The following is a 21267-nucleotide window of genomic DNA, read 5'->3' on the forward strand; positions in this document are numbered from 1 at the left end:
ATCGCCTAGTCAGTACTGCGGTGGGGGACCACGCGGGAATCCTGGGTGCTGCAGTTTCTTTTTTGCTTCCTGCATGTAGCTGCGTCGACGATCTCTGTGTGTGTGATGCTGAGATGTCACTCTCTTCGGTAGGAATGGCTGTGGACGGTATGCTGCTGGCTCACGGCGAAAAGCCCGGCTATCTGAGAAGAAAAAAGTGGACGCGGGTCAATCGAAAAAAAGGATTGCCGGATGTCTTGTGATCATGCACGGACGTACTTCCTCTCCCATCGCAACGAGCTGCATCTGCGAGGCGTGAGAGCGATACGAGACGGGGTCATACCCATACCGTCACCATCAAGAACCTTGCCTGTTAGCACGCAGGGCCGAGATTCCGACAGCAACCCTTTCGGATCGCTTCCGACGTCTTCCAGTGCCTCGCCATCGAGCGTGTGAGCAGCTCACACGCTCTCTTCTCGGACCAAGCCGTTGGGCACCCATCTAAGCAACATCGCATCACATCCGAAACATCCAGTCAGCTATGGGTCAATCCTCAAGCACGTTCGTCGAGCACGCCTCTGCGAGCGTCGACATCCCCTCTCACGGCACGCTTGTCGGTCGAGTCGCAAAAGACAACGTCACAGGCGAACTCAAATCCCAACGCTTTGCGGGTATTCCTTACGCACAACCACCCGTCGGACCCCTACGATGGCGTCGACCCCAACCGCTCCCCCCTTCTCACCGCTACGATGACAAGCAATACGATCGATTCGCATGTGCATGCCCGCAACCCACCAACTACGCGCTTACTAATGGCATCACCCTCCCCTCCTCCCCTGTTCCGCAAAGTGAGGACTGCCTGTACCTCAACATCTGGTGTCCCGTCACGGCGACTGGGGAGCGAATGACCGGAAAGCTGCCCGTGTTGTTCTTCATCCATGGCGGGTGGTTGCAGATTGGCAACGCGCATCTCTCGCCCGATGGTGATCCATCGGACCTGCTCCACGTCGCCGGGTTGCAAGCGATCGTCGTGACCACTGCCTATCGGCTCAACGCATTCGGATTTCTCGCCCACGACGCACTCCGCTACGAAGACCCCGACGGTCTGACCGGCAACTACGGCTTCTTGGACCAGCGCGCCGCGCTCGAATGGGTCCACGCCAACATCGCTCACTTCGGCGGCGATCCCGAAAACATCACCGTCAGCGGCCTTTCCGCAGGAGCACACAGCACCCACTCGCAGCTCATGCACGAACTCGACCTCTCCACCCGCCATCCAGGGTACAAACCCATCATCAGACGCGTTTTCTTGCAGAGCAATGCCGCAGTGTGGCCATCCAAAAGCGTCGAAGAGACGCAAGGACAGCTGGACGAGCTGTGCACCCAACTCGACGTGCCATTGTCCCTCACCGACGCGGACAAGATCGATAGGCTGCGCAAGGTGGATGCGCTGGAGCTGGCGAAGGTGCTGGCGAGGATGGAGATGCACACGTTCCGAGCGACACGGGATATGCAAGAGGGCGCGTTCGTTAGACCGGACTGGACGAAGGCCATGATGGACGGTCGACTGGCGAAGTACTGCCAGGAGCACGGTGTGAGCTTTGTGATCGGCGAATGCGACGATGAAGCTTGGGTGTATCGGTACATCAACACGCCCACCGATCACAAGGGGCTGGTGAGGCAGCTGAACAACTATTATACCCTGCCGCTGGTGGAGAAGATGCTCCCGCACTATGGTGTACCGGCAACATCGCGGAGGGTAGAGGGGAGGGTGGACGCTGCAAAAGATGACTCGCTGTACGCAGTGCTTGGGGTCAAGCCGTCATCGACCACCGCAGAGATCCGTGCGGCCTACCTAGCCCAGGTCCGCCTCCACCACCCAGACAAGTTGCAGCAGCTCGGCGACCCAACCGCCATCGCGGACTCCCCTGCCTCATCCGACCGCATCAGGCAGCTCAATCACGCGTACAAGGTCCTCACCGACCACCAGGCGCGGTCGAACTACGACGATTTGCTTGCCGCCCAACGAGCTGCCTCGAACTCGATTCAGCCGCGCATATCGGCGGTCATAGACTTCGAATCCTTCACACCGACGGAGAGCTCTCCATTGACGTTCAGCTACGTCTGTCGATGCGGCTCGTCGTACACCCTGTCCGAAGATCAGGTGCAGGACCGTGTCGACGTGGTACCCTGCGATGGATGTTCCGAGAACATCCGTGTTCGATACGATGACGGCGAGACCTCACGTTCGAATGGAGAAGGCATGACACCCGAGGAAGTGGGCGACGTGTTCGGGCGGATATGCGCCGACTCGCAGGTGTACATTGCCGAACGGATGCTCATTACCGATCTACTCAATGGCGGACTGCCGTCGGACCGCATCTTGAGGTACAGGATCAACTACCGCGCGCGAGCGATAGATGCAGCGCTGAAGGGATATGGAGGCGTGAGCCACAGCTTTGACGACTTTGTCTGGTGGTTCTCGTGCTTACAAAGCGGGGAGGAGCAGGAGCGGGTGAAGGCATGGCTGGGGCCATGGATGGCGTGGATAAGGGGCGAAGAGGTCGGCAAGGAGTGGTATGAGGGGAAGAAGGCGGATGGGAGGTTGCTCAGGGTCTTGGGCAAGGATGGTCAGATCAGTGTCGAGAGGGACGAAAGATGGGAGGAGAAGGAGGAGTTGATCGAGGCGATGGTGAGGGTGCGGAGGGAGATGGTCGACGAGTATTTGTAGGGCTCAGCTGGCAAGGTCATTCAGCCTCAAACTCACGCAAGATGATCACGCGGTCACGGATGAAGACACTTTCGCATTGCCTTCTCGGAGCATGCTACTCGTGTGACGATGCGGTGCGAATCCCACTGTACTCACCTGCATGCTGATCTCTTGAGCGTGAATGTGACCGCAAAAACAAGGCTGGTCAGTACACAAAATCAGAGCGAGGACCTACCACAATCTCAGGACGACAGACGCCTGAATCTTTCGAATGAGCTCGCTTTTCGCATCGAAACGGCTCCCTGACCCGGCGAATCAGATGTTACTTGCGGCATAACGTCTATGGATCTGTTGACGCCCTAGAATCGCTCCGATGTCCCCTTGTGCACACACTTCTGACCTTGACGGAACGAACAAACTTGAGGTTGAGGCGATCTCTTGATACATTTGATATTGAGCGTTTTGCGGGCCAACTTGGGGCACAGTCATGACTTGAAGAGCCTTGAAGCACATAGAATAGCGGTCACCAATGTGTGGCGCGAGTACAAGCTTGAGAGGGCCGGAACAACATTTGAGGAACTTGATCTGAAAGCGGGACACGTTGTTTGGGTCTTATGGTAAAGCATTGAGCGGTCTTGGAGGTCGTCGCTTGTCATCGGTTCGATGCAGCTAGTATCGGATGCGGTCAACATCGTCACGAGGCGGGCTGTCGAGGTGACTTCCGAGGCGTGTCCTAGGGGGCGGCACCCGCTCCTCCCTGTCGCCATCGTACCTGTCGCGGCCGTCGCCACGACGAGGGCTCGGCGAGCGAGAGTACCTCCTCCTGTCGGGGCTGGGCGACCTCCTGGGCCTCCTCGGAGGCGAAGGTCGTCGTCTCCAGTCGTCGCGCGAGTCGGCGGGGTTGCGTCGGTACGAGTCACCTCCGCCACCGCGGTACGACGATCCGCCGGCACGATCGAAGGCGCGGCCGTTGTACCTCTCGCCGCGACCTCCACCGCCGCCACCGGGTCCACGGCCAGGAGGCGGTCGAGCGCGGTCATCAGGTCGCACCTCACCCTTGTAGATACCGGGCGTAGGGTCGTGCGGCCTGTGGGTGGTGGAGAAGTCAACACGGATGCGGCGGCCGTGCAGGTCCTTGCCGTTGAGCGCATCGATGGCAGCCTGGGCACCTTCGACATCGCGCATGGTGACGAAGCCGAAACCACGCGATCGACCCGAGCGCGCATCGTAGACGACGACGACCTTGTCGACGGGCGCGATGGCGTTGAACTCGTAGTCGAGGTCCTTCTCGACGGTGCGGATGGAGAGGCCAAACACGCCGAGGACGGTGGTGGGCTCTACGTTAACGGGGGCCCCGCGCGGCTTGGGTGGAGGAGTGCGGCGGCGACCCTCGCCGCGTGGAGGCGGTGGGGAGCGAGAGCGAACACGGTCGCGTCGGTCATCGCGGTCGTAGCGGCGGCCAGCGGGGGAACGCGATCGACGACGAGGAGGCGAGCGGCTGCGGCTGTTACCGCGGATGGGGGAGCGGTCTCGTCGTCCAGGAACGGGGGTGGTGGAGGGCGAGCGCGAGTAGGATCGGCCGCGCGGAGGAGGCGACTGCGGCCTGCGGTCTTCGTCCATATCCTGAAGGTGGAAATCGGCACGGCGTTCGGCGAAGAAGTCCGTGGTTCGATCGTCGTACCAGCCGGCCATAGTTGCGAGAAGTGGACGGTGGCAGCCAAGGTCGACGAGAGCGTGACAAAAGCAGTCGTATCAATGGAAGAGGAGAACGAAAGGAACAAAGTGCAGCTTGCGTCAGCAAAAGACCCAAGAAAGGACAAATGAAAGCAGAATCGAAGACCAACACTTTGCCGTCATGTTGATCGAGACTGCGTGGCTGCGCTTGGTGGGGTGAGAGCGTCCCACCCTTGCGTAAGAGGCAAACATACCATAGTTGCAAAGACGTATCCTTATTCTTCCGAGAAAAAGGGAAAGTGGGCCACAAAAAGAAAGCGTGCAGGTGAAAGTGGGTGGTTGTGCGATGACAAGATGGTGGGATCAGACGTGCAGGAGGATGCAGCCTGGAAACTTTCTTTGTCGGTTGCACGGACTTGGCCTCATCGCTCATTCCGCGTCGCTTTTTTTCGACCAAAGATGTGTGATCGCGCTTGCGTCGAGCGTGAGTTTTCGAGAGATGGATTCGGGTGTCGGATTGTAGAGTTGAACGCGGATCACAGATTGAAACATCCCGATACATTTCTCCGTTTTCCTTGTTAGACTTGCCACTTGCCAGCCACTGCCAGTCATGTGACTGGCTCGGCCGAGCTTTTGTTAAGTGAAGGCCGGCGAGATACACTGATGAGCCGCCTCGCATCCAGCGACACAGCAGCAGAGCGACTATCTCGGAACTCGTTGACGAGAATTCAGACTTCAGCTTCAGCAAAGTTCACAGCAAGGGCTGTGGCTGGCCTTCGAGAATTCTGGCCAAAGTCGCAGTTGAGTCTCGAGCCCAGCTGCTGCTCTGTGAGTTGAGTGTCTCGAAAGCTGCTCGTCGCTATCATCGTCTTTGTCTCCGTCACCATCTCCACCCCTCAAGACATACATCAAAATGGTAAGTTGTGCCACCAACGCATACACGGGCACACAGACACGCAACGATAGCGGCATCCAACGACCATGGCATCAAAAGTGGACTTTCAGCAGGATCAAATATTCGCATCAGCATCCCGTCACACGCAGTCTCAAGGATCCAGCATCACCATATATAACGACATATGTGCAACCTCACAATCTAAGCTGCACACATGGAGGCCGCCATACATGCACACGGGAGTATGATCAATCGTAGATGCAGACCACTACGGACAGCTTGGCTCAATCAAGAAAAACGCAGGATGATGGTTTAGGCACAACTTTACAGAAGCGGAGCTTTCTGTCTTGGAGGACACGACGGACAAAGACATTCTGCGTGGTCGCTCCGACGTTGTGGACTGCACATAGAGTGATGGACATGCCAGTTTGATCCAGGTGGAGTCTCAGGTCGGCCCAGCAGACAGGCAAAGGACCGCATCGCACTACAGCCTCGGCCACTTCCAGCAATCACACACCGACATCCTCCAACATACATCAGCACGCTGCGACATCATCGCCGCCGTTACCCTTTCGTCTCCGACTGCAGCAAACAGTCGACGTCGTTCACCATCGCCATCGTCGCTGCATTCATCTTGTGCCCGCCATTGCGTCGACTCGGTCCGCAGATAAGCAGTCATGCTGACCCTCACAACCTACGACTCTTGCCATCACCTCACTTTCATTGTTCTCAGGGTATTGATATCGCCAAGAAGCACGTCAAGAACGGTCAGCGTACCGCCCCCAAGAGCCAGGACCCTTACCTGCTGCTCCTGGTCAAGGTAAGTTTCCATTGCACAGTACTCCTCAGCATTGTCAGAGAAGGTACCGCGCTTGCAGGATCAGAAACACCGATTGGAGCAGATAGAAGATAGGCGCAGACACGAAGATGGCAGGCACACGGATGGTTGAAGCAGGGGACTCTGCAGGACTCTCGCAGGCGTGATCAGACGCATAGCCTCTCGCACGGCAACCGTGCGGACAGGGCGTGTAGGATCGAGACGTCACAGATGGATCGTCGACGACTATAAGCAAGCGCATTGCCTTCTCTGTTGCACCTGCACCCATCGACACACAACGGCATGCTGACGTTCGCATTCCTTCCACCACTTGTCAACTTCGACACACACAGCTCTACCGCTTCCTCGCCCGCCGCACTGACAGCCGATTCAACAAGGCCGTCCTTCGCCGCCTGTATATGTCCAAGGTCAACCAGCCCCCCGTCTCGGTCTCGCGCGTCATCTACCTGACCAAGTCGCAGGGTGGTGTTGCCGCTTCGGCCTCCGAGACCCCCAAGACCGTGGTTGTTGTTGGTGCCATCACCGACGACAACCGAGTCCTCGAGCTCCCCAAGCTCTCGGTTGCTGCTTTGCGATTCACCAACACTGCCCGCGCCCGCATCGAGGCTGCTGGCGGTGAGTGCCTCACCCTGGACCAGCTCGCCACCCGCGCCCCCACCGGTAGCAACACCGTCCTCATCCGTGGCCCCAAGAACGCCCGCGAGTCGGTCAAGCACTTCGGCTTCGGCCCGCACAAGAACAAGAAGCCCTACATCCGATCCAAGGGCCGCAAGTTCGAGAAGGCCCGTGGTCGTCGTGCTTCGCGCGGCTTCAAGGTGTAAATCGCCCCTTGTTGTCTCGTTTTGTCACTTTCTTCGCCGTTTCTTTCACACTTGGCTTTCGGCGAGTTCATCTTGGCTACCAATGATGGGGCCGAGAAGTTCTCGTTGAAGAGTCGATCACCCGAAACCAAAACAACCGTCGATTGGGGAAGTCGCTTATCGTTCCTACTCGACGGTTTCACACATAGCACACACATCACACATACACCCGCATCAATGCAGAATCTGTACTTTTTCCGATTATTCCTAGTCTGTGTGTCGTCGACGTGGCCAGCTGCTCTACGCGATCAAACGCTCACCGCACTCGCTGATCGTGTTGAGAACTCGTCCATTCGACTAGAGACACGAGATGTCGGTCCTGAGATGAGACAGGAAGGCTCCATCACACGGTGGCACGGTGTCTAGCTTGCGTTGCTAATCTGATTGATGCAGAGTGTAAAAGTACAATTGAACGCAGGGCTGGGACTTTGTGTGGATGCTGAAACACCTTCATGCGCCGATGTACTCCTCTCTCAACTGCCGCTTCTTGGCTTTGAGGATCATCTTTTCGAGCGCTGCGCGGTCGGGCACTGCTGGATGCTGCAGGTCTTCTGCGGTGAAGATCGAGTATCCCATGCTCGGTGCTGGTGCTGATTCTGGGACGATCGGCTGTCCCTGTTCGCCCTTGAGTCGTTTCGATGCGCCTTCCTCCTCGGCGTCCTCTTGTGGGCGCTTGCCTGTAGCGTCTGCCGGCTCTGGTTCGGTGTACGCGGTGTTGAAGGACTGAGCGAAGGCCGCCATGCTCTCCTTCCACGGCTTTGGCGTTGGTCTTGGGATGCTCGGCACCTCGATCTCCCCGAGGCTCGTCTCTTCTTCGCTTACGTCCATCTCTTCCCCTCTCGCCAAGTCAGTCTTGAGCCCCTGAACGACCGACAAGAACCTCTCCTTCCACTCCGCCTCCTCTGCCCGCCCTTCCTCCTCCAACAACACCCCATCATCCTCATCCTCATCCCCGTAGTAGCTGGGCGGTAACCCTTTGAACCGTTGATACCTCTCCTCCCTCGCCCCCTCCCCGTCCTCCTTCCCACTTGCCGTAAACAACTCCTTCACTCCCGGTAGATCCTTTGCTCTCCCAAAATACTTATAACCGCCTCTCCCCACGCCTGCGTCAGCGCCCATGCTCGGCACAGCCCGTTTGTAATTCGCCCCACCCAGGGCGAGGATCTGGTTCTCCCAATGCGCCTTTTCGCGCAACAGCTTGTTGATCTCGTCATTCAGATCGCGAACCTCGTAGTCGGTGAGACCAAAGTCTTGTATCTTGCTGACCTTGCGGGAGATTTCGCGCAACACATCCCCGCGCCATCGCTCGCACTCTTTCAGCGAGGACACGGAGGATGCAAGGCGTGGTCGTCGGGTAGGTTTTGGGGTGAGACCGAGAGAAGAGGCTTGCGCTTCTCGAAACCGGTACAGCATCGACTGCGCTTTCTCTTGATTCCGCGCCATCGTCGTCAAGCTCGCGAAGTGGTGTCTGGATAAGGTGAGATGAAGGCAGAAGCAACAATCGTCTGGTCCGATGGCAAGAGTGGGCCCAGAATGTGCACAGCAACGGGAGGCTTTCGTGGGTGGAAAGGGTTCTGGAGAGAATCGAAAAATGCCCGTCTCCCGAACAAGTCGCGCCCCTCACCCGCAAACTCGCCCTCCGCCTGCTGCTCGTACACCAAATTCGTCATGAACGCTTCACTGGCATGCTCTGTATCGTTGCGAACATCGCTCAGTGGAAGGGGGAAGATTCAGTCAGTTCTCATCGTCCTTCACCGTGCTTGCGTGCTCTCATCGACAGTCCGCATTGTAGTCGTTTCGCACATCATCTCGATCAGAGGCTGCAAGGCAAGGCCGGATTCGAGTGTGTCGAGTGCGGTCGTGTCCGTGCGGTGGTAATTGAAGGGGGGTTGGTGTCGAATGATTGGTATCGTTGAGGCCGTTGAGCCAAGGGTGCAGATTACATTACATTACAGAGGCGCCGACGCGTGTCGCGGCGCAATTACAAGAAGCGATCGTGTCTCTCTCTCTCACAGCTACACTCCAGATGACCTCCCAAACCCGGATGGAGCAAGCGACTTACGTGTAGGCTTCAACAACTGACTCCTCTTGGCCATCTGCACATCGTGTTCGAACGCCACCACAATGGCCTGGTCCGAGCCGTAGGCGTGCTCGTCGCTGATGACCTCGCCACCGTAGCGCTTAAGCACGTACGAGCCGAGCTTGTTCTTGAGCACGTCCTTGAACGACCAGCTGACGACGTAGGCGCCCGTGCTCGTGACGATCGACGTCTCGGAATCCGTGCCCGTGTTGAAGCGGGCTGCGGAGAAGGAGATGGGCGCACCCATGTAGGCGACGTGCGAGGGAAGTAGGGTGAGACGCTTCGGCTGCGGCTTGGAGTCGGCCGGGAAGGGTCGGTCGAAGCCGAGCTGACCTTCGTATCGACCTTGGCCGATGAGCGTGTCGATGAGGAGAAGGTACGTCTTGCAGGTCGCGATGATGTAACGACCGTCGGAGGAAACGTCGATGCCAATGATGGGGTCGCCCAGCGCAGGAAGCGCCGTCTTAGCATTCTTGCCAATCGAATCGAAGAGTCGGATGTCTCCCTTGTTCGATGCCACTGCGAGTCGACCCTTCTTGTCCGTAGCTGCTACCGAGAAGTCGTTCTTGGATGCATACTGCTTGAACTCTGAATCGACAAGCTTGTTGCCGGAGAGTCGAGGGTCGATGCGGTAGATGCCGTTGTGACTGTGTCCGATCATAGTCTTTTCGGCGGTCATCTGAGCGTACTTGCTGTTGGCCACCACATTATTGATCTGAACATCGTCGTGGATCTTCCACTCGTCGACGATCTTGCCGTACTCGAGATCCATGTTGTAGATGGCGTTCTTGTTGCCAGGGTCCATCAAGACCATCTGCGCGTCCTGGTTGTGCAGCATCATCTTCAATGGTCGGAAGCCTTTGCCGCTTGGTGTGCCAACGTTGTTGATGGTGGTATCGTGCTCGAGCTTGTTGTCCTCGGTGTGACGGAAGACGCCGATCTTGTCACCGCGCGCAACGAAGGATCGATCGAACTTGTAGCCAACGGAGAGCAACGAGTTGACGTCGCTCGGGCCTGCCAAGAGCGAGGAGGACTCCTCTGGCCAAGCCGATTCTTCCGATTTGGACCCCAATTCTGCTGCCACTTCGTCCTCCTCGTCTTCCTCCTCCTCCTCTCTGGCTGTGCGGACCGACATGTCATCTCCCTCGCTCTCGCTCATCTCGTCGACGTCCATGGGCTCACCCTGCTCGTAAGCCGTTTCTGCGTAGGCGCGTTCGTCGCTCTTCGCTTTTGCCCATGGCTCCTCGTTCTGCGTCTCGTAGATAACCTTGGAGTAGCCCTTCTGGAAGTTGGAGTACTGCTCCTCCTCGTGGAAGCGTAGGAGCCACGAGAAGCATTGTCGGTCGTCGGTAAAGTAGTTCCAGACCGCTGAGGTCTGTTCTCCTGAGAAGTTCATGTTCATGTCCGTCTCTACCTTTTGTGCGAGCCAGACCTTGCCGGCGCCGCGGATGGAAAGCCAGAAAAGGAAACGACCAGCTTCTAGGATCTTGACATCGACTTTGCGCTCCTGCGTCAGGAAGTACTGAGACTTGAGGTCGTACAGATAGAGATCGGCAGTGATGGAAACGACGGCCTTGCTGTCGTCAATCTGCGGACCTGCTGTGTCGGCCTCAGGTGCAACTGTTGCGGGTGGACCTGGCACAGCCTTGTCACCTCTTCCAGACTTGTCAGCAGCTGCACTTCCTGCGCCAGCTGCAGGGGTGGAAGAAGAAGTAGACTGAGAGCCGATGCCGGCGTTCTCGAGCTTCTTGTCGAGCTCGCTGCGCTGCTCTCGCTTCAACTGCTGGTCCGCCTCGTCCTTATATCGCAGGCGATCGAGGTCCTCCTCGGTGGCGCGTTCGTGGCTGGTGCGGAACGCGTGCTCATAGACGCACTGCAGGTAGGTGATCTCGAAGATGGTAATGGTGACCTCGTTGACCTGCTTGCTGTCAATGACGAACTCGAGCAGATCGTCCTCATCGCCGTCGAAGTCTCTCCATACGATGGTGCGCTCCTTGCCGCGGGTTGAGAGGCGGAAGCCGAGCGCTTCGTCGATGAGAAAAGCGCGCTCGTCCTCGAGGTCGTCCTCATCCTGGTCCACCAGTTCGGGCTGGGAGTCCTGGAAAGCCTTGGTGACGACGAGCTGATAGTGGTATGGTGTGGTGGTCCTGCGGACAGCCAGCACGGCGTCCTCATAGATGCATTCGCGAGAGCCTTGGGGTCCGCTGGGTCGGACCAAATAGAGAGCACCTGCAGGGATCTGGATGAGCTCCTGGTTGTTGGTGTCGCTCCAGATCTTGCCGAAGAGGCTCTTGAGCATGAACATGATTGGCGTCCTCGTGCTGGTGTTCTCTAGCTGAACCTGAAGGCGGATGCAAGCGTTGTAGCACTGAAGCTAAGGCGATGTAAAGGAATGACTGAGGTGGCGACCGAGGAGTTGGTAGTAGTGCGGGAAGGTCGATGCTCTGCTTTCCGCACCTCAAAAGTGTGCAGCTGCGAGTCGAGTTGATCCGCAAAAAGACAAAGAGAGCTTGGACCCTCGCTGATCCTTTTTTGTGAGCTTTGTGGAGCGTGAGACGCAAGATGCGGCGCATGAGCAGTGTCTTTTTTGCAATGACGTGCAGCAGCAACACACTCACTCGACCGCTCGCACCGACTCAGCCAAAAACCTTGCCACCGTATGTTCAGTCTAACATGCTTATGAAAATCGCGAACACAGGCGGAATTCGGGCTAGGCTGAGCCTTGACGGCTCTAACATCCTTCAACCCAAAATTGCCTCCCCTTTGAGGCGAGCAGCGAGAAGAAAAAACTTGCTTGACAAGGGCAATCTTCTCAACCCAGGCGCGCTCAGCCAGAGAGGCAGACAGGCACGCAGCTTCAATTCAGGAAGATCCAGAGCGCGGCAAGACAGACTCCGTTGTGAGCGTGTAGAATGCACGACACTGGCCTTCGACAGTTGCCAGCTCTCTCCATCATCTACACTTTGGAAGCTGCTCTCTCGAACGAAGGACAGCTGTATCCATAACAGAGCAGATCATCATCATGGCGAGCTTTAAGCTTCCTCAGCTTCAGCCGGACAACGACCTCTGGGGTCCCGCTTCCGGCTCCAACGCTCTCCCCTCCGAGCTCAAGGACATCCCCTTCGCTCCCTACGCCAAGAACGACAAGGTCGGCCGCATTGCCGACTGGAACAACGCTTCCGGCGCTTCTAACGATGCCGCCAACGCCCGTGGCGGTCGACAGGGCCGTGCGCGCGATGTGCAGCAGAACTTCGGTACCTCTGCTGCTTCTTCCGCCTTCGCCTACTTCCACGGTGATGACGAGGCCTCTTTCTCGGTGGTCGACAACACCCGCACTGCCGCCTCTCGACGTGGCGGACTTGGTCAGATGAGCCAGCGTGGCGGTCGCGGTGGTCGTGGCGGTGCCGGTGCTGCCGGCGGTCGTGGCGCATCCAAGTTCGGTGCTGGTGCAGGACGCGGTGCTCGTGGTGGTCGGGGTGGAGCCCGTGGTGGTCGTGGCGGCGGACGTTTCGGCTGGAAGGAGTGGGACAAGCCCCAGCGCATCCGCGAGGCCTCCGTCACCGTGGGTCAGGATTGGGAGCAGGTGGAAGAGATCGACTTTGTCCGTCTCGGCAAGCTCCGTCTCGAAGTCGAGGAACCCCAAGACATTTCGTCGTACGGTGCGCTCTTCGAATACGACCGCTCCTACGATCGTGTCACCGTCAAGACCGCCCAGGCTCTGTCCTCGATCGATCGCATCCGTTACAATCCCACCACCTCGGACGACCCCATCATCCAGGAGATCTCGTCCAAGCAGGACGCCAAGATCTACATGACCGATTCCATCCTCGCGCTGCTCATGTGCGCTACGCGCTCGGTGTACTCGTGGGACATCATCATCACCAAGACGGCCGACGGCAAGGTGTTCTTCGACAAGCGCGATGGTGGACCGTTCGACTACCTGACGGTGAACGAGAATGCGGCTGACCCGCCTCTCGAGGCGCCCGAAGGCAAGGAGAACGAGGCGGCCGCTAAGGCCAATGCGCTCAACACACCCTCGGCGCTCAGCCTCGAGGCTACCTACGTCAACCAGAACTTTGGCTTCCAGATCGTCAACGAGAAGAACGTGTACAAGCTCGAGCACGAGAACCCGTTCTACTCTGCCGACGAGACGGATCCGCTGGCCTCGTGCGCTTACCGATACCGCAAGTTCAACCTTTCTTCGGAGGAGAGCGACCCTGTGGAGCTGGTGGTGCGTGCCGAGGTGGACGCGTACACCATTGGCTCCTCGAAGGAGAAGCAGCTCATCACGATCAAGTCGCTGAACGAGTTCGATGCGCGTGCGCAGGGAGCGGGTGGTGCTCAGGATTGGCGCTCCAAGCTCGACTCGCAGCGTGGTGCCGTCGTGGCGACCGAGATGAAGAACAACTCGTTCAAGCTCGCCCGCTTCGCGGTCCAATCCCTCCTCGCCGGCGCAGACAGCATGAAGCTCGGCTACATCTCGCGTGCCAACCCCAAAGACGCTTCGCGTCACACGATTCTGGGCACCTCGTGGCTCAAACCCCGCGAGTTGGCCGGTCAGATGGCCGTCAACCTCAGCAACGGTTGGGGTATCGTCAGGACCATCGCGGATCTCGCGAGGAAGGCCGACGAGGGCAAGTACGTGCTCCTCAAGGATCCTAACAAGCAGACCATCAGGATGTACCGCGTCCCCGCCAACTTCGGCGAGGAAGGCGAGGACGGCGCCGAGGAGGATGAGGCCATGGACCAGGATGCTTAGGCTCTTCTCGCCATACGAGGCATTGTTGTATCCTTTCTGCTCAAAAATGTCACTTGATGTTGTGGTTCAAGTCGACGATCTTTTTGCTTGTGAAGAGGTTGAGGAGAAGATGAGAGCTTGCGTGAGTCGGAACATGAATAAAGATTGCCGCGTGAATGCGAATGATGCTGATGCTGAAAAGGAAAAGAATGCTGCTGGCCGGGGGAAGAGACGGTGCTGTGCGCTGCGATAATGGAGCGAGAAGGTTGAAGCTGAGGACGGTAATGCTGTTGGTGCCGACGGAGCTAGTGCGCAGCGTCGACGTGCGTTTTCGCAGTCTCACCATGCTCTGACGCCTCGCCCTGCACACCACGCCGGCTTTGCAGCTGCACCACCTCCTCGCTGCCTATGTACTGATTCTCATCCGCGTCCTCCAATTCGTCCTCCTCGTACGTCTTGTTCAGTGCCACATCCTGCTGCACATACACACCCACTCCCTGTTCTTCTCCAGTCTGATAATAGTCCGCAAAATCCTGCTGATCCTGCAGATATTCGTCCTGAATCTCCTCGTCCTGCATCGCCTCCTCCTCCTCCACTCGCAAGAACGGATGTTGCAGCAGCTCCGCAGCCGTCTTCCTTCGCGTACAATCCACATGCAGGCACGACTTGACCATGTCCAGCGCGTCCGCCACATCCTGCGCGTGCTGCTCTGGGTACGGATGACTCCCTGCGTTCCTCAATTCCGGATTTAACCGAAAGATGAAGTCCGTCAGCGAACCCGAATTGCTCACCGTCGGGATGTTGCAGTGGAACGTGCGGTTGTGCAGCATAGCACACGTCTCCATGCGTGACTTGCCAAAGATCACCGCAATCTCGAGGAGCGCTTCCACGTCGTCGTTCGAGTTGAACACGGGAAATCGACGGATGAGGAGAGTGAGCAGGATCACGCCCGCAGACCAGATGTCGATCGCGACGGTTTGGTCTTGACATTTGAAGAGCACTTCGGGTGCACGGAAGCCGCGAGTGCCAGCACGATTGGCTCGGACGCCTTGTCGGGCGTCGTAGATGTTGTAGCCGACTCGCTCGGGTGGGGGGTCCATCAGGCCGGCTTTGGTCGAGGTGCTGAGGGCGTCTGCGTTGGATGCGGAGCCAGACGCTGTTCCAGCTGATGCTGATCCAGAAACGGCGATTGCGGTGATGTCCGAAGGTGCCGGCGGACCGGAGAGCGGTTTGCCGGGCTCAAACCAGATCGAGTCGACCGCTCGATTGATCTCCTTGGTGCCATGTGGGTGTTCCGGCGTCGGACACGTGTGGTGACACTTGCCTCGCCATTCCGTCGGCTCAAAGCGTTCGGCTAGACCAAAGTCACACAGCGTGCCATGTCCCGTGGAAGGATCATACAGGAAGTTGGCGGGCTTGATGTCGCGATGCATGATGCCTGCATCGTGTACGCTCTGCAGGGCCGAAAACAGACATCGGAAGTAGTACTTGAAGTCGCCGAGCGGCATCTCCTTGTAGTAGTCGCGAAAGTCGCGATGGCGACTGTACGGCATGACGGCGACAATCTGATCGTCGGAGCGAAAGGCAGTGATGAGGTAGGAGACGTACTCTGCCGAGCGCAGGTCCTCCATGATGGAGAGCTCGTTGAAGATGCGCTGTGGGCTAGAGGTGACGTAGATCTTCTTGAGAGCCACATGGCAGACGCCTTTGCGGAGTGGATCGAGAGGACCACGCGCGACCCACTCGTCGTTGACATATATGCTGTGCTGCAGATCGACGGCTTTGTAGACGGAAGAGAAGGTGCCTTCGCCCAGTCGGTCGACAATCTGGTAGTGTTCGCCGAGGCCTTCGATTGCGCTCTCCATCTCATGGATTTCTTCTTGCAGCTTGAGGAACTCGGCATGCCGCGCATCCTCGCTGGACGTGTTGACGGGCGGATCGGTGGTTTCCTCTGTTGCATCGTCTCCATCGTCTGTCGTTTCAGCTGCTTGGTCGATTCCATCGTCTTCTTCAGGTAGCGGCTGAGCAGCAGGCTCCTTCAATCCTTCCTGTTGCTGTGCGTACTGATGAGTATGATGTGCCAGCGACTGGTCGTTGTATGCGCCTTGCATCGGTGCGAGGAGTGCGGGCTGGGGCTGAAGTGATGTTCGCATCATCTCTGCGCTTGTAGAGGCGTGCTGAGTTGGATCAACGTTACCCTTTGGTGTTGTATGCGCCGATTGTGGTTGTTCAGGATGCTGTTGGACACTGACTGAGGCACCTGTCTGATTGTGTGTGGCGGCTATTGATCCGGAGAGCTGCCGTGGGCTTTGCGGCAATGTGGCCGATCTTGTTGGGAGATCTTCGGCAACGTGAGACCTTTGTTGCTCTTGTGAACGCCAGGGAGGGTCTGGGTTACCTTGAAGAAGGTCTGTCATGGCGGAGACGAAGCTGTGTCCATGGGCCTGGGAAGGGTGAATGCTAGGTCTGTCGCAAGAAGGTGCTGAGCTGGGGACCCAGAAGCCGGGCAGTTGGGCTGAACAGAGCCACGACGCCTCACTGATGGCAAGGTCGGGCGATTAAATGCGGTCGGCAGCCAACAAGGGACTATATGCTGTTTCCTCCGGAGCTCAATTCTGCTGACAGCGCTGCAGCATCGCCGAGGCGTGTTGAGATGCGATTACGCGGAAACGATGGCCAGGGATGCTGAGGGTATGCACCTTATCCGGTCTGCACTGAGCCGAAGAACGAGCGGCTGGGTGAAGAGGCTTGCTGTCGAGTCGCGTGACTTGCTGCTGCCCGAATCTGCGTGCGAAGTTGTGGGGATCAGCGAGCGATGCGGAAGAAAGGGCGGATGAGCAGCGCTATGGAGTGCCGCGAGACCGGGAGGCGCGCCTGCTAAGAGCGGGATGCTGAGTGTGTTGGTGTGATGGCGTTGAGAAGGTCGGAAGCACCTTTCGCGTATATCACATTCTGTTGAGCGCAAGAGAACAACACTTTGCACGCGTCTTGAGCGAAACTTTAGCAGAAGCAACACCGACGCATCTCAACTTTCTTCGCGAAAAACTCCACATGTCGCCTAAGGGCTGCATCTCCATCTCGCTCGTCTGTTACCACCACCACCACGACCTTACTCGACGCTTCGGGCTCATTCAGATACGAGCTTGGAGCTGACACCATCAGCATGGCTGAAAGGCCTTCGTCGCCAGGCGATGACGTGAGTCTCCATCTCTAGCTCAGAATGTAGGCTGCTCAACTTTGCTGACCTCTCCAGCCTCCTGCTCCCTTCATGCTACAGGCTACTCCTTTCTTGCTCAGGGTCTACGTAAAGTCAGCTCCCTTCCGACCCTTGAGTGACTTTCATCAGGACATACGTCCCGCTCGCGACGAGTTCAAGTTGTATGTTTGGAAGACAAACACACTCCGAGAGATCGCACAGATGCTCTACGATGCGGACCCGTCCATCTCGTCACCTCTGGCGCTGCATGCCTTCCGGCACGTCTTCTGGAACGACCGACGACGCGAGTACAATGCTGAGCCCGTTGGCGCTGGCATCACCCGTGTATCGCTCGACAGTGTCTCAGCCCTCCTATCTGATATCGACGCAAGCGATCACAGCGGCATGGACGTGGACGCGGCCGACCAGCAGCAAGACCCGAAAGCTATCGGGGAACCCACATCGAAGGTGCTTGGCTGGGACATGCTGCGAGAGGAGATGGACGACAAAGCAGCTGGCATGACCGTGGCCGAGATTGATCTTGCGGATGACGACGTGCTCGACTGCGTCATCAAGCCGGACCCAACGCTAGCGCTGGCACCAAAGACGACCAAGTCAATAGGCCGTGAGCGGTCATCAGATCGCTTCGGTCGCTCGCGGCGTTGACGACAGCATCTCGTTCTCGTTCGTTGTATTCTAATTCATGATCAAGGTCTCACAGTCACAATATACCCGACGTAGTTCTAGCGATCACACAAAGTGGCTGGATATTGTGGGGGTTGGCGGCCAGGAACGGCCAATTTTGGATTGAACGAGAGTCGACGTGAGCTCGACGAGAGACTAAGTGGTGCAAACAACGGCAACGAAAGGAAGGAGGAGTCTGTCAGTCCGATTGTTCCATGAAGAGAGTGACCGCGTGAAGAGGACCGCACGTCCGAGACCCTTCCTCCGTTCCGACCGATGACAATGCTCTGGCTCGATGTCAGACAAGTATAATGATTCCGGATAGGGGGTTTTCTTCTCTGTACCCAACCGCAAATGGAAAGGCACCATCCGTTGAGGGAGTCCTGTATTTCATCTTTGTATGAGCAACTGAGCAGCAACCTCGCATCTTCCATCGTCACCCTCCTAATCTTTGCCTGGCCTTGCTGGTGCCTGCACAACCTGAATCTTGCAATGGCGTCTGCCTTCCTTTCTTTGGCTCGTCTGCTGTGCGGTCCTAGTCGGAGTGAGCGCCAATACTAACCTTCAGCCTAGACTGCGCGGATCGGTGTCAAAGAAGATAGAACCGACAGCAATTTAACGGCTCTTGAAGTACTCGAGGAGAACGTTGAGACCCTCGGACTCCTCACCGTAGTCCTTGACGACGACGCAGGAGCAGCCGACGACCTTACGGGGGTTGCCCTCGCGGTCGATCTTGCAGAGACCGGCCCAGGTACCAAGGGTCTTGGGGTCGGACACCTTGAGCAGGTCGATCTTGTGCTCGTTGCAGAGAGCCTCGATGAGCTTGAGGTACTCGGGCTCGTTGCAGGTCTCGACGAGAACGCAAAGGTGGGCCTGACGACGGTCGAGGGCCTTGGCGCACTCGCGGAGACCACGAGCGAGACCGTCGTGGATGAGAGCCTTCTTGAGAACCTCCTGGAGAGCGTCCTCGATGGACATGGCGCCCTTGGCGGCGGGTGCCTCGGCAACCTCGACCTCCTCAACCTGCTGGGGGACCTCCTCGACGTCAGACATTTTGGTGGATGAAAAAAGGGTTGGCTTCTTCGAAAGGGATCGCTAGAAAGAAGTGTCGGCGATTCCTACTCAGCACGAAGGGTGAAGAATGGGAATACGGAGATGTAAAGATGGGTAGATGGTGGACAGGAGAAGCTGTTGCAACGATGGATCTTCAGACGACGATGAGGGCCAAGCTCAAAATCTGTCGAGACGCTCAGCCCGCAGACATCGGGCCAGCCTTCTACGTGCTTGCAGCGAAATGCCTTCCGGAGCAATGAGAGTCCTCCCGATCCTGTTCCCAGCCCGAGTCGACATTCATTTTGACTTGATGCGCTACCTGTTGGAATTCGGTTTCTTCTGAGTCCACATTTTGAGTGGTTCGGAAGGTCAGCACGTGACCTCCGAGGAGAAACTGTAGAAAGTGCTTAACGGGAAAGAAAAGCACAAATGGTTGCATTTCGAACTTTTCTAATTCGATGAAGAAATACAATCGCGGAGGGCAGTCGAGCAGTGTCCTTGCGACAAGCTCTCACGAGTTTGCAGCTCGAGACTAGCTCTGCAACCTCGAAATTGCAGAAGGAAATTCTAGGCTTGCGTGCCAGTCAACGCAGTTCAGCCAGGCGAGAGAGAGCTTCTCAGAGACCTCGAATTCTACGAGGGCGAGCGAGTGTGCGTCTGGGCTGGCAGCGCTCAGCTTCGCTACCAGTTCGCAGTTTCGCAGTTCGAGTGTACTCGCCAGCTTGCTCGTCGTCAAGGTCGTTGTCACTACCATCGTGTTCCCTTCAAGACCATTATCATCCACCACCAAATAATCGCCCATCATGTCCAACGTTGAGCTCGGTGTCCAGACCGAAAAGGCTTTCCAGAAGCAGCCCATCTTCCAGAACTCCAAGGCCGCCCGCAAGACCACCCGCGACCGCCGATGGTACAAGGATGTCGGTCTTGGCTTCAAGACCCCCCGTGCCGCCATTGACGGTACCTACATTGGTAAGCATCTCGACATTCCCATCGGCACATCTATCAGCTTTCGAGGCAGTGCAGCCGCCATTCAGACGACAGCAGCAGCAGCAACAGAAGCAACCCAGACAGCATCGACAGGACTCAGCATTGTGACAGACAGGATCAAAGGAGCACAGGCCTCAGCATTGAGCAGAATGATACCGTCTCCATATAGAGGCGACAGGGCACCGACAGAAAGATTCGCAAGGAGATCGCAGGATGACATAGGACGCCGTTTAGCAGCAACAATGTGCCAAGCTGGACTCGCAAGGCGGCCCATCAATGCTTCCTGAGACGTTGCGCCCTTTGACGCAGGGCAAGCATGGTACGACGGAAGGACCGGACAGCATCAGACGTCGAAGGAGGACGCTCAAGCTGGGCATGTTCACCATTGGACTTCAATGCGTATCAGCAGTCGTTCTCATCATGGACTGGCGCCGACTTGTGGCAGGAGCCTATCTCGCGTACCAACACGTAGACAGAAGACCGGATGCCGTCACGACACCTTTGCGGACATGCTTTGGAGCGATCTGCGCATCATCCTTGGACAGGATGACGGAGAAGAATGGGTCGCATTCGAATCCTTGCCAGACCGCCTTCAGCCTCATCACCAGCACGTTCACGTTGTCGCCATCGCCGGCTCGCAGCCATGCTGTCGCAACACGACCTGCTCGTTCGAAAGTCCTGCTGTCTCTGCTATCTTTGCTACCGCTGGCATCTTCTGCTGTCGTAGGATCACTGGACTCCCATCACTGCCTCGACAAGCTGATAGATGCGTACGCCTCTCGCAATGTTGCGAGCAAAATCACTGACTCTCTTTGCACCACCCTTCGATCGCATTGTCGCCAATTGCGTTTTGGGCCCCTCTTCATAGACAAGAAGTGCCCCTGGACTGGTCTCGTTTCCATCCGTGGCCGTATCCTGACCGGAAAGGTTGTCTCGACCAAGATGACCCGCACCATTGTCATCCGCCGAGAGTACCTCCACTTCGTCCCCAAGTACTCGCGATACGAGAAGCGCCACAAGAACGTCGCCGCCCACGTCTCGCCCGCTTTCCGTGTCCAGGTTGGCGACACCGTCACCATCGGCCAGTGCCGCCCTCTCTCCAAGACTGTTCGTTTCAACGTCCTCAAGGTCTCCAAGAACAAGTCTGCCGAGAAGGCCGCCAAGCAGTTCGGTCGTTTCTAAGCGTCTCGTCTGAGATTGCGAAGAACAAGATCGTCCTATCATCCATCCCCCAAAAAACATTCGGTCTCGATTCGCAGGAGGGCGAGAGCCTGCTACGAGACCCGTTGTACACCATCCTTCCACATGCATAACCTCCGACCCTCTCTCTCCCAATATCATCATCGAGTATTCTCACGGTCACTCTCTGTGCCCTGTCTGAGGTGACTGACCACACGCATTCTCGGTCAATGCAAAAACATGTCTGCCAGAAGATTCCGTCGATTGATTTGAGTGCTGCACAGCCGCTGCCAATGAAGCCCTGCCTGGACAGTGCGGTGTGATCTGCATGATGGAAGGACTGCTGTGAACATGCATTCGAAGGTGCGAAAGAGACCCTGCTCGAGAAGCGAAA

General features: G+C 57.3%; 10 protein-coding genes across 10 annotated transcripts; 5 read left to right on the forward strand and 5 right to left on the reverse strand.

The window, feature by feature from the left end:
• Positions 1-520: 520 nt before the first annotated feature.
• On the forward strand, positions 521-2710 carry PSEUBRA_003958 (Carboxylesterase, type B; the record flags this gene model as incomplete). The annotated part of the gene is made up of 1 exon (XM_016437541.1): positions 521-2710. The coding sequence occupies one exon, from the start codon at positions 521-523 to the stop codon at positions 2708-2710; it is 2190 nt and encodes a 729-aa protein (XP_016291087.1).
• A 648-nt stretch (positions 2711-3358) lies between these two features.
• Positions 3359-4381, reverse strand: PSEUBRA_003959 (RNA recognition motif domain protein; the record flags this gene model as incomplete). Its single annotated transcript, XM_016437556.1, has 1 exon — positions 3359-4381. The coding sequence occupies one exon, from the start codon at positions 4379-4381 to the stop codon at positions 3359-3361; it is 1023 nt and encodes a 340-aa protein (XP_016291088.1).
• An 895-nt stretch (positions 4382-5276) lies between these two features.
• Positions 5277-6917, forward strand: PSEUBRA_003960 (Ribosomal protein L18e/L15P; the record flags this gene model as incomplete). The annotated part of the gene is made up of 3 exons (XM_016437548.1): positions 5277-5279; positions 5992-6078; positions 6429-6917. The coding sequence occupies 3 exons, from the start codon at positions 5277-5279 to the stop codon at positions 6915-6917; spliced, it is 579 nt and encodes a 192-aa protein (XP_016291089.1).
• Positions 6918-7406: 489 nt separating this feature from the next.
• On the reverse strand, positions 7407-8399 carry PSEUBRA_003961 (Isy1-like splicing; the record flags this gene model as incomplete). The annotated part of the gene is made up of 1 exon (XM_059465359.1): positions 7407-8399. One exon carries the CDS (start codon positions 8397-8399, stop codon positions 7407-7409), a length of 993 nt encoding a protein of 330 aa, XP_059321467.1.
• Positions 8400-8971: 572 nt separating this feature from the next.
• On the reverse strand, positions 8972-11341 carry PSEUBRA_003962 (Vacuolar import/degradation, Vid27-related; the record flags this gene model as incomplete). Its single annotated transcript, XM_016437565.2, has 1 exon — positions 8972-11341. One exon carries the CDS (start codon positions 11339-11341, stop codon positions 8972-8974), a length of 2370 nt encoding a protein of 789 aa, XP_016291090.2.
• Positions 11342-12058: 717 nt separating this feature from the next.
• On the forward strand, positions 12059-13795 carry PSEUBRA_003963 (Eukaryotic translation initiation factor 3 subunit D; the record flags this gene model as incomplete). Its single annotated transcript, XM_016437542.1, has 1 exon — positions 12059-13795. The coding sequence occupies one exon, from the start codon at positions 12059-12061 to the stop codon at positions 13793-13795; it is 1737 nt and encodes a 578-aa protein (XP_016291091.1).
• A 284-nt stretch (positions 13796-14079) lies between these two features.
• Positions 14080-15885, reverse strand: PSEUBRA_003964 (Protein kinase domain protein; the record flags this gene model as incomplete). Its single annotated transcript, XM_016437560.1, has 1 exon — positions 14080-15885. The coding sequence occupies one exon, from the start codon at positions 15883-15885 to the stop codon at positions 14080-14082; it is 1806 nt and encodes a 601-aa protein (XP_016291092.1).
• Positions 15886-16937: 1052 nt separating this feature from the next.
• On the forward strand, positions 16938-17636 carry PSEUBRA_003965 (Sin3 associated polypeptide p18; the record flags this gene model as incomplete). The annotated part of the gene is made up of 2 exons (XM_059465360.1): positions 16938-16970; positions 17052-17636. 2 exons carry the CDS (start codon positions 16938-16940, stop codon positions 17634-17636), a joined length of 618 nt encoding a protein of 205 aa, XP_059320497.1.
• Positions 17637-18269: 633 nt separating this feature from the next.
• On the reverse strand, positions 18270-18707 carry PSEUBRA_003966 (Ribosomal protein L7Ae/L30e/S12e/Gadd45; the record flags this gene model as incomplete). The annotated part of the gene is made up of 1 exon (XM_016437567.1): positions 18270-18707. One exon carries the CDS (start codon positions 18705-18707, stop codon positions 18270-18272), a length of 438 nt encoding a protein of 145 aa, XP_016291094.1.
• An 803-nt stretch (positions 18708-19510) lies between these two features.
• Positions 19511-20876, forward strand: PSEUBRA_003967 (Ribosomal protein S17; the record flags this gene model as incomplete). Its single annotated transcript, XM_016437551.1, has 2 exons — positions 19511-19676; positions 20563-20876. 2 exons carry the CDS (start codon positions 19511-19513, stop codon positions 20874-20876), a joined length of 480 nt encoding a protein of 159 aa, XP_016291095.1.
• Positions 20877-21267: the final 391 nt, after the last annotated feature.

Source organism: Kalmanozyma brasiliensis, assembly GCF_000497045.1.
Source record: "Kalmanozyma brasiliensis GHG001 unplaced genomic scaffold PSEUBRA_SCAF3, whole genome shotgun sequence".
Lineage (NCBI taxonomy): Eukaryota > Fungi > Basidiomycota > Ustilaginomycetes > Ustilaginales > Kalmanozyma > Kalmanozyma brasiliensis.